The sequence below is a fragment of the Pteropus alecto genome, unplaced genomic scaffold, assembly GCF_000325575.1.
Source record: "Pteropus alecto unplaced genomic scaffold, ASM32557v1 scaffold25, whole genome shotgun sequence".
In the NCBI taxonomy this organism is placed as follows: domain Eukaryota; kingdom Metazoa; phylum Chordata; class Mammalia; order Chiroptera; family Pteropodidae; genus Pteropus; species Pteropus alecto.
The window spans coordinates 6395865-6407070 of record NW_006441955.1 but is presented as its reverse complement, the minus strand read 5'-3'; the positions used below and the strand labels follow the sequence as shown (position 1 = coordinate 6407070).

The window sequence follows — 11206 nt, the reverse complement described above, 5'->3', positions numbered from 1 at the left end:
GTCTTGGGGAGGCCATGAGTGGCCTTAAACGGTCAGGCGAGGAGCTGTGGCAGGCAGATGTGTCCCCGTCTGTCCCCCAGCTCGGGAAGCAGCTGCACAGCTCATGTCTCTCATCTCTTTCAGCCTCCGGGAGGAGTTCCTGGGACACAGCCACTGCTGCCCAATTCCATGGATCCCACACGACAACAAGGTAGAGTGAGCGAGCGTGGTGTCTGCCTGGGGCGAGGGGCGTCCCGAGGGGCTCCTTCTCCCTCTATTGTCTCCCCCTGCCTCTGCCTCTCACAGCTCACCTATTCTCTCACGCAGGGCACCCCAACATGGGAGGATCGATGCAGAGAATGAACCCTCCCCGAGGCATGGGGCCCATGGGTCCCGGCCCACAGGTAAGCCTGTCTGTCTGTCCATCTCCCTGGCCATCTGTGTGCCCCCGCCTTCTCTCCTCTTTCCACAGTCTGTCAGTCTTTCCACGTCGCTCAGCTCGCAGAGGTGAAAGGAAAGGGTGTGACTAGGTCCCCAGTTGCCGTCTCTGGGCTGGACCCACACACAGCCAAGAACAGTCCCCTCAGTAGGCAGAGTTGAGGGGCCCCCAGGGAGCTGAGGAAGAGGGGCATCTTGGAGCCTCCCAGTGACAGACCCTTTCAGGGGAGGGGTGTGCCAGCCTTTGGTGTGAGGATTTTGGAAGGCAGAGGGAGCATAGTGTGGGTCCTACAGGAACCCCAAAGCCTCCTCCCATTTTGGGTGGGTGGACTTGAGCTGGCTCAAGGGTCATGGTTTATTGTCACCCAAAGGTAGGATAAATGAGTGGGGGTCCTAGCTCTGTTTGCAGTTCACCATTTGTCCTTGGACAAATCACTTTGACCTCTGTGGGCCCCAGCAGGCCTCTGTTTGCCCACCTGTCCAACAGGGAGGGAGTCTGTATCCATGGTTCTCAGGGATGCCACCCCAGGTGAGCCGAGGCCTGGCTGGCCAGGGCCCCAGCCAACTGCAACCCAGAGCTTTTGCCTCTTCCGCATACCGGGGTCCTGCCTGAGATTTCTTTTCACCAGAGGGCTCCATTGCAAAAGAAAAGAACCATTTAGAAACTCTAGAAGAAATTGTTTCAAGTGCTCTGCCTCCCTCTTTACAGTTACAACAGTGGTTGCTCCTTGTGACCAACTCCATACCCCATGGGTACGGGCCCCACGGGACCATAGGGCAGGGGTCTGACAGGCCATTCCCATCTGCGGCCTTCTCGCTGCTGGCTCTTACTCTTCTGAGTATTTGAATGTGGCTCTGTTCCCTGAAGGAGCCATGACAGAGAGTTTGCTCTGCTCTTCCCTCCTTGGGAATTTCCTGGATTCTGACTGCCTGAAAGAAGCTAGAAGTCTGGCTGAGGGGAGGGGAGTTTGACATAGTGAGAGCGGGAGGGTGTTGTTCCAGGGTGTTCCTTCCTTTTTTTCTGCCCCACCCGGAAGCCTGCTTGTCCCTCCCACCTGTTTGTAGATGTTTGGATTCTCTGGGCCCCTCTCCAGGTTTCTGGTTCCCTGGGGGTGGAGTAGTCCCCCCACATACACGTCTTTTTTTTTTTTTTTAAAAGAGGCACTTGTGCACACCCCAAAGCTCTCCGCTGCTTCTGCGTTGTACTTACAGCACGCCTGGTCCCTGCTTGCTTCTCAGGGGTGCTGAAAGATTTTCGGGAGGGCCTTGTCTTCTCTTGGCCCCATAATCCTAGAAGAAAGCAAACCCACACCAATTGCAGTTCTCGTTTTCCTGTTTTATTTATATATATGTATATATATATTTCTTTCTTCAAATCCCCTAGAGCTCCTATTTTTAATAGCCCCTCTGAAGGCACCAGAATGGCTCCTGCCTGCCCGGTAGCCGTCTTGAACTGACCTCTGCAAGGCCACCTGGCTGAGGGACCGGTGGGAGGGCGGCAGGGTTTGCAGCAGAGCATCCCCTCTCCTGAGTGTACCTCAGTCCCTGCCACACATAAGAGGTACTCTTGGTGTGGAAGTCCGCCGTGGCCTTGGACTTCAGAACATCCTGGGGGATCTGGGAGATCTAAGGTAGATTCTGAGGCAGGAAGATTCCATTCCTACTCCACTGCCCACCCCTCTGGATTGTTGGAGGTTTTGCAGCTGCATCTGTAAAATGGGAAGGAGGCCAGAATCTGCCTTGTAGGGTTGCTGAAAGGGAGAGGGTCAAGTTCTTGGCATGATGCTTCTTGGCACAGGGCAGCCCCTTCGCGAGCAATTTATGTTTTCTAACTTGCGGGCTTGAAACCAGTGTTCAGGATTCTAGGTGCTTTGGTTTAGTTATTGCTTTTATAGTTTTTTCTTTTTTTTCTTTTTTTCTGGCAAAGGTCATTAGTATATTGGGATTCTAGAAGCTGGGAAGGGATGTTATCAGACAGGCTGAGAGCAGAGTGTTCTGGAAGTTTAGGACTTCCTCCCGGCTTAGCAGGTATCTTGTTGTGTCGGTGTCTCTGACCAGCAGTCTGGCACAGTGTCACAGGTCAAAACCACCAGTAGAGCTGGATAGTTATCAGCAGTAGTGCTCAATATCAGTTTTACTGAAATTGAAATCCTATTCGATAAACATTTCTCCACTCCTAAATTGTCAGTTTTGACCTTGTTCAGGAAGTCAACTTATTACCTTTGGGGGGAGTAAGAACAGTGAGAAGGTGAGGGATTCACGTTTTCCTTTAGTTATTGCTTTTATAGTTTTTTCTTTTTTTTTCTTTTTTTCTGGCAAAGGTCATTAGTATATTGGGGTTCTAGAAGCTGGGAAGGGATGTTATCAGACAGGCTGAGAGCAGAGTGTTCTGGAAGTTTAGGACTTCCTCCCGGCTTAGCAGGTATCTTGTTGTGTCGGTGTCTCTGACCAGCAGTCTGGCACAGACTTGGGGCACACTTTAAAGAGGTGAAAGTCCCGAAGGTTCAGTCTTGCCGAAAAGGGCCTCCTGGGCCCAGTGTGGCTCTCCCGGCCTCCGCCAGCAGTGCACAAGGTGGAGCGCTCCTGTAGGCCCTGAGGGGGGCCTTGAAGGGGGGCCCCGAGGGCAGGGAGATGCTAGCATAGGGGTGAGGCCGCCGACCTTCCCCAACCCCACCAACCTCTGGAGCTGTGAAAACACCACCCCTTCTTTATTTTACTTTATCAACACGAAGACCCTAAGGTGCTTTTCCTTTGGGTCTCCTGTATTCCTCTGCGTAGGGTACAGTATTAAATGCCAGAGCCAAACCTCTGTCAGAATAACCCAGAATGTCTGCACCAGTCCTCACTGGGGACAGAAAGGCCTGGTGGTGTGTCGGACTTGGGCTTGGGCAAAGTTGGGGTGTGGAGTGGATTGCAGGGTCTGGGGTCAGCCAGGGAGCAAGCACCACAGAACCTGGAAGTTTTGGACCCCACAGCTGAGGGTGGGGGGAGGGCAGACTCTCCTCATACCCCCTAGCCCTTTCTCTCTGCTCCCTGAGTGACCTGCCCTGGTCACTCCCGGTGGACAGAAAAAGGACGCGCTCTTAACTTAGTGCTGGAAAACACAATTCTGTCTGCAGCTCCGCCTCGTTGGCTGTCAGTCCCTTATCTGCAAAATGGGTAGCTGGGTGATGATCTCATAGGTGGTCACCCTTGTGGGGCGGGGTGAAATAGCAGCTGTGAGACACACCTCAGCACAAGGCACCTGCGGGTGCTCTGTGGATTCCATTCCCTCCCTGGGCTCAGGATGTCAGGAAAGGTGGCCAGCCTCTCAGGCAGCGGTTAGTAAGTGCCGCTGCGTGCTCAGTGCCGTGCGGAGACCAGACTCCAGGGTGGGAAACCCGGAAACCCTCAACCTGTTATTCTAAGATCGCTAATAGCCAGGGACCACTCCAGAACTTTCTGAACCAAGAAATAGGTACAGTGTGGTCTTGGGGCTGCTTTACAGATGGAGTGACATTACGCTTTTGGAGCTTGTGTCACATTTTAGCCTCAATGTCACAAAGGAACCAGCAGACCAGGCATTGCCCTGCCGTTTGCCCTCAGTCCCTCAGATTTTACTCTGGTTTTGTGAAATGGCCAGTGCCAAAAGGAGGTAGTATTTCCTCCTAATTGTTTCCTCTCTTTAAAGAATTATGTGTGTGTCAGTTTCAGGTGGGAACTTGCAGTTAAGTTTTTAAAAGTGAATCCTGTTGGAATAAGGCTAAAACTATGGGCTGTTCTGGCCAGGTTCAGGTAGAGAGAGCACTTGGCCCGTCAGAGGTGCTGTGGCCCACAGACCCCACAAGCACTAATTCCCAGGGCCACCGGCCCCTCAACGTTTTTGGTATTCAAGTTGGGGTGGAGTCGGCACAGCCTAGAATCAGATCGCCATTCTGGCCTGTCTGCATTTGAGAAAGTTTAGGCGAAGGATAATCCACAGTCCCTAGGGACGATCTGTGCCACCTGCAGGGGGAGGACCTGCATCTACCTGCTGATCAGGACAGTCCAAGCACAGTGCCTCTGAGCAGAGACCCCAGAAAGAGATGGGAGGATTGGAAGCCTGGTCAGAGCACCTGGGGCTGGGCGAGGAGGGGGCGGGCTGCTCAAGGGACTTTCACTGAGAGGCCTCCCAGTATGGGACGGCCAAGCTCCCATGTAACTAGAGAGGGGTGAAGGACAGGCCCCGCCTACCAGAATGCTGTCTTGACAACCAGAAGTGTCCCCTTTGACAGACTCATTCTAAAGACTAGATGGATCTCCCCCCTTTTTAAGGTGAAGGTAGTGCTGGGTGGGCCACAGGCGGCACTGAGACAGCCCCTCTGACGAGATGTTTCGGAAAGTAGTAGCAGGCCCCAGCCCCTGCTGGCTGCTGGGTGACTTGCCGAGTCAGTGTGATCCCTGCACAAGGTGCAGAGCTAAGACAGACAGTGGGACCTGACCCAGGGTCTCCCAGAGGAGGGCCCATTGTTGTTCCTGATTGTGGATCAGCCCTGCTTCCCTTGTCTAGGGTCTAGATGCCGACATGGGGATGAGGGTGAGGAGTGTGGAAAGATAGACCTCCTTGGATGTGGCCGGCCCCATGGCTACACTGAGAACAAGTCCATGTCTCCAGCTGCCCCTGTCTCTATGGAGCGGAGTGCGTAGCATTTGGCTAGTGGTCACACCTTGCAGCCCAGTGCCGCGGTTAGGGAGGCGGGCACTGGGAGAAGAGGGGGCCATGCTACCTAAGTCTCTGAAACCATGTTTCCCAACCTGCCTGCCCTCTGAAAAGGCTGGTGTTTGTGATCTGAAAACTTTTCCTCAAAACCTGACTTTTAGCCCTATTTCCCCCCTACTTACTGTGTGGCCTTGGGCAAGTCTCCAGCCTCTCTGGGCCTCCACCTTGCCATCTGTGAAACGGGGAAGGTATGAATGGCCTTCCAGGGTCTGTACTTCTGAAAGAGGGAAGGCTGGTGAGCACAGTCCCTCCAGGGAAGCAGCCATGCTGGTATTTGGGAGGCTCTTGAAGGCAGGGTAAGGTTAGGAACAGCAGAGGGTGTACCCAGAGCCTCTCAGAGGTGCTGCATGCTGCATATCCAAGCATCTTTCAGGACCAGGCACCCTGTTCGTCATCTCTTCTCACTCTATACAGCAACGTCGGGCTTCCACCCACCCCAGGCCAGCCCCCTACTCTTGCCCCAAGGAACAGACCACTCTCCTGGGTGGGAGAGGCAGCAGGATGCAGCTGCAGGCCCTGGAAGAGATCACTCTCCAGAAGACCTTTCTGATGGGCCGGGCTGTATACAGTGGACGACTGAGCTGCCTGGGGAGGGGGTGAGCTTTCTCTTCCGGAGGAGTGGAAGTGAGGCCGAGATTTGTCGAGGGGATTTAATAGCTGCATGTGGGGCTTAGACAGGGTCCTTTAAGAGCCGAGGTTCTACGATGCTTAAAGCAGCATTAAGGGCTTTGGTGTTTGTTCTGCTGCCAACATCCCAAATCAGTACACACCTCTGAAGACTGACAGCACTTCAGAGCCGTCATTTCATCTGATCCTCACAGGGCCCTGTAGGGTTGGGAGCTCTTTGTCCCCAATCTGTGGATGAGGCAGCCCAGTACAGAGCTGTGGGGCTTCAGCCCCATTTCTGCCTAGAGCATAGCTATACGAGTGATTGTCACTCTGCCTCTGCACCTCAGTGTTTTAATCTTTCTGGTGGGGATAGTATTGGGGTGGTTGTGATGATTGCATGCAGGCGATAGAAAGTACGTAGTACAGAGAAAGTGTTACTGTTATTTATGTAGTTTGCCCAGAGTCAACAGCAAGTGGCTCAGCTGGGGCCAGCTCTCCGGTGTTCGAACCCCAAATCCATGGCTCTGCTCACTGCACTGTGACATCTCTGTAAAGTGGGCCTGGCCCCTGCGCGTCCCCCTGAACCAGGAGTCTACACAGAACTCTCCGGTGTTCGAACCCCAAATCCATGGCTCTGCTCGCTGCACTGTGACATCTCTGTAAAGTGGGCCCCTGCGCGTCCCCCTGAACCTGCCCCTGTCCGAGGGCAGGCACACAGCTCGATCAGGCACGGAGGCTGCAGGCTTTAAGAATGCTGGCTGCCTTAGGGTCCCTCTGTGGCCGCCCTGCCCTGCCTTCTTCAGCTCTAGGCCTCGCTCGTTGCCAGCCGGTGCTGCTCCTGTCATTGTCCACCCCCTCTCTGGGCATTCTTCTAGACTCCAAGCCCTTCTGTGGTTGTCCAAACAGAGGAAGTGGCCCCAAGGCAGTGAGGTTTGGGAGATGGCCCCTGGCTGAGGAACCCACCATCAGCTTGATGTTGGCTCTGAGTTTGTAGCTCTGGCTCTCGAGCCTCCTGTTTGCCCCCTTCCCACACAACCTCTCACCATATATGTGACACGGAGTGCAGACTCCAGGGGCTCACAGATCCAGGTTTAAACCCCTGCTAGGTCATTGCCGACTGTGACTTTGAGCACATCTTTTTTCCCTGAGAACCTCAGTCTCCTCTTCTGTGGAATGGGAATAATACTAGCCTCGTGGTATTCTTATAAGGACCAAACCAGAGACTGTATATACAGCGTGCTATGTGCTCAATAAAGAACAGCTACTGCTGGCTGTTCCTTTGCCATCAAAATCCCACCAACCTACTTCTTTTCAGATTCTCCTACAAGGACAGAACTTAAGCTATAGCCAGGCTCATTTTACTTTTCTTTCATTCACTTCTTCACTCCTTCACTGATTGATCGATTCAGCCAGTCTGTGCCAGCTGGTAAATGGGGCTATGAAGGTCCTTAAGACATAGTTTTCATCTCCAAAAGACACTCGGAGTCCAGTAGGCGACATGGATGATCATAACCCAGTGTGGTATGGTTGGTGGGGGAGGAAAGTTATGAGGCATTATGGGAGGAGCTAGAATGGAGCAATTAACCCCGAAGGGCAGGGAGGGGAAGGCTTCACAGAGGAGGCGCTGTTTGAACTGCTGGGTGTTAGAGGATGTGTAGGATCCCACCCAGTGGAGAAGGGAGGCGAGGCATTCATTTCTGCCAAGAAGATAGCAACGGAAGAGAGGTGTCGAGGCAGCACTGGCTCGTGGGTGGCAGGAGATGAACCAGGTGGAAGGCCTGGGTGCCCGGTTCAGGTGCGCTTACGGCCCTCCCCACTCTGCCTCGTGGGTTATGCTGAGCTGGGGCTTCTGGGGTTTTCCGAGTTCTGTGTAGACTCCTGGAATGGTGATTCCCCTCTGAGGGTGGAAACGTTTTTCTCCTGCTCCTGTAGCCTGTTGAGGGCCCCACGTGCTGATGCCTGGATGAGGCAACTGGATCCGGGGATGGGGAACAACCCAGACCTAGGACAAGGTGGGGTGTCTGTACATGCCAGGCCTTTCAGGAGCATTCTTTCCCCTTCCTCATTCAGACCCAGCCCCGACCCCTACCCCGGCCTGTCAGCAGGTTCCTCTCCCTCAGAGGGTCTAACGTGGCTGGCATTCATCCGTCAGTCCGTTGCTGAGTCCATTCCCCTCACCTGCCTGAGACTTGAGGAGAAGGTGCAACCAGAGTCATGAGCCCAGAGATGTGAGCGGCTTGCTTGGTGTCCGTGTGCTTTTGAGAGAATCGTCTTGAAGCCCCTGAAGATGCATTTTAAAGTTGTGACTGTCCCTCTGTGCTGGCTTGTCATTGTGGTCCCATCACTTGGTTCCCACCTTCCCTCCACCTTTTTAAAACAAATGTATTATTTTTTTCTCATCAGGTTTTTTTTCACAGACTAACCCTCTCGCTTATATTCTGTCTGTTTGTTTTCCCTCCCTCCTTCTCTCTCCGGTTCCCCTTCTCCTTCTCATAGACTGACCCTTGGTTATCGTTGCAGAATTATGGCAGCGGCATGAGACCACCACCCAACTCCCTCGGCCCCGCCATGCCCGGGATTAACATGTAAGGCAAAAACGACCCGCCAGTGGCTCAGAGCCCATGGCTTTTCCCACCCTCTCCTGCCCTCCTGGAAGACTCATGATCTGAGTAATTACTGGCACCTCTCTGGACCTTAGTCTCCTCATCAGTTAAGTGAAGATGTTGGCAATACTGATGGTGAGGCCTTACTACACAGAGTGCTTTATGCGCCCAGCACCGTTCTAAGCATGTTATATGGGTTAGCTCACCTGATCTTCATAATAACCCTGTGAGGTGGTTGTTATTATCTCCCATTTATAGATGAGGTAACTGAGGCACCAGAGACGTGAAGTCACTTGCCCATGCTCACACAGCATAAAGTGGAAGGGTCAAGATTTGAACTCCTCTACAATTGACCACTGTTGTAGTTCTTTAGTGGTTGTTAACCCCTTTACGGTGATAGCTCCCTGTGAAGGTCTGGGGACTCCCTTCCTAGGAAAATGCACCTGCAGAGGATATTTTATATATAGGAGTTTGTAGATTCCCACCCCTGGAACTACCCATTACTGCCCCAGAAGCAGATGGTCTCTAACCTGAGGCCCTGGGCCTGTATGAAGAACTTCCTGTTAGTGATCTCAACCCTCTTGTTCTGCCCCAGCTGGCACCACCCCCTTGGGGTCAACAGAACCTTTTTCATTGTTTCCATCTTTTTTCCCTCTGTCAGGGGCCCTGGAGCTGGCAGACCCTGGCCCAATCCTAACAGTGCTAACTCAGTGAGTACCAGGTCGGGTGGGTGGTGTTTGCCAGGGAGAGATTTCTGGGGGTTCAGGGCAGTTTCTGTCCCCGGGTTGGAAGTGTCACAGGTTGGAGAGATGCAGTAGGACCCTACCTGATGCCTCTAAGGAGAAGCCCACGTGTAGGCAGAGGCTTGGGAGTAACATGCTAGGGCCATGAGGGGCTCGGTCTCTGACCAGCCCAGCCCAGCGCATTGCTCTGCAGAAACCGAGATGTCAGCTGAGAGCCTGGCTCAAAGAGCACAGTTCACGTAGGGGCTCCTGCAGTACTGGCTTCCAGGACTCAGAAGAAGGAGCTAGGAAGGGGCTCAGCGCAGATAAGAATGCCAGAGGGACGGGGCAAGTTTCTCACTTTCCTGCCCCCTCGATCTGGAGGTTCCCCACGTGGATCCTCCGCACCCCCACCCCCTATCCCCCACCTCAAGGCTCCCTGCGAGGCTCTCGGATCAGTTCAGTGTGGGAGCTGGACTTTGCTCACACCCCTGCTTCCCTGAGGGGAACTAACTAGGTGGCTCAGCGTGTCCCACAGCCTGTCCCACCAAGAGTGGGGTCATGGTCTCAAGTGGGTTTGAAAGCCAGAGGGTGCTGCCTGTCAGAGGAAGTGACTGACACGTGGTTCCTCCACCTCTTATTTCTAGATTCCATACTCCTCCTCATCACCCGGTACCTACGTGGTAAGTGTGTTGGGGTTTGGGGTGTTACATGTCTAGCCACTTGTGGCAAAGTATGCAAGAGAACTACTCAGATCCTTGTCTTTTTTTCTTTCAAAACACATTCTGAGCACAGATTCCAGCTGTGCTAGAATTTTCTATCAATATTCAGGTATTTGTACCTTCTGGTGGCCCAGAAGTCCCCAAACAAAACCCAGAGTCGGGAGCCCCGGATCTTGGGGGCTGACCAGTGGGCTGGTTGGCTCCCACCACAGGCCTTCTGTTTCACCGATGAGCATGCATGTGCACACATAGAGCTGCCTCAGTTTTAAAGAAGGAAAGGGGGTGGATCCAACTCTGGGCCCCAGTGAGCACTTGGCTGCCAATGTGGCTAGAGCTCGGTGGCCTCTCCTACATGTATCACCACCGAGGGTTTCTGATGTCAGTTTTTATCTCATCTCTAGGGACCCCCTGGTGGTGGTGGCCCCCCAGGAACACCCATCATGCCTAGTCCTGCAGGTAAGAGGGCTTGTGGAAGAGGTGCTTTTGGGGGCTTGGGGAGTCCTGGAGGGGCCTAGGTGCAGAGCCAAAGCTTACCAGCCACTCTCCCTGAGCAGCACATCCTCTCCTGGGCATCTTGGCATCAGGGATTTAGGAGGCAAGAGGCCCCCGGTGCCACTAACCTACCGTGTGGCTTCAGCCAAGTCATTCCTCATTTCTGGTTAAAGGACAGGCAAAACAGGGAGATCCAGGGGTCTCACTGGCCTCGGCTCCCTCTGGTCCAAGAGCACCCTGTCTTGGTTGTGCATTTCTCTAGGTGACTGAAAAAGGGCTTTTGGGTTCTGACAGCCTGGGACCTGGACTCTGCGCATGGTGCCTCTTGATTTCTGGTCCTCTATGTAGGAGGTCCCTTCTCCCTTTTTCTCGAACCGAAAGAGAGCATGCACGCACACACGTGGGCATGTGCACACGTGCACGCACACAGCATCACAGTTGTGTTCCTTTCCCAGCTAAGAATAGCATACGACCAGCTAGAAGAAATTCAACATCAATCCTTATCCACCCCAAAAATAAAAAGTGAGAAGTGGTTGGATTTTTGCCTTTGAAATGTGGGGCCTATTCCTGATACAAACACGTTGGCTGATGTCCTGAAGAGATGTTTCTGGCTAATTGGGGAGGCGGAGGGGTCCCTCTCTCTTACCCCATCCTCGGCTCCCCATAGCAAGGATGCTGCTCAGCTGCAGGGGTGAAGCAGGCGGCGACTGTGATATTCTGGCTCCCGCTCCGACTCCTTCTTTCTGCTGCTGCATTTTTATGAGCTGCATGACCTACATTCAGACTGGGTCACATTAAACCACTCCATATGTTAATGCGTCTCCAGCCCCATCCCTGCCTCTCCCTCCTGCCCCATCAGCTTGGCAGGGTGGCCCCTAGGTAATTTGTGGCATCTCTCTTTCC

The 11206-nt window shown here is 53.5% G+C and overlaps 1 protein-coding gene across 1 annotated transcript in view; it reads left to right on the top strand.

Annotated features, from left to right (window-relative positions):
* SSBP3 (single stranded DNA binding protein 3) overlaps positions 1–11206 on the top strand; it is a 192079-nt gene that overhangs the window by 173310 nt on the left and 7563 nt on the right. Inside the window, exons 10-15 of the mRNA XM_015595299.2 lie at positions 124–190; positions 307–383; positions 8285–8349; positions 9029–9077; positions 9737–9772; positions 10213–10267. Of these exons, the coding sequence (XP_015450785.2) occupies positions 124–190; positions 307–383; positions 8285–8349; positions 9029–9077; positions 9737–9772; positions 10213–10267 (349 nt within the window). The remainder of the gene's footprint in view (positions 1–123; positions 191–306; positions 384–8284; positions 8350–9028; positions 9078–9736; positions 9773–10212; positions 10268–11206) is intronic.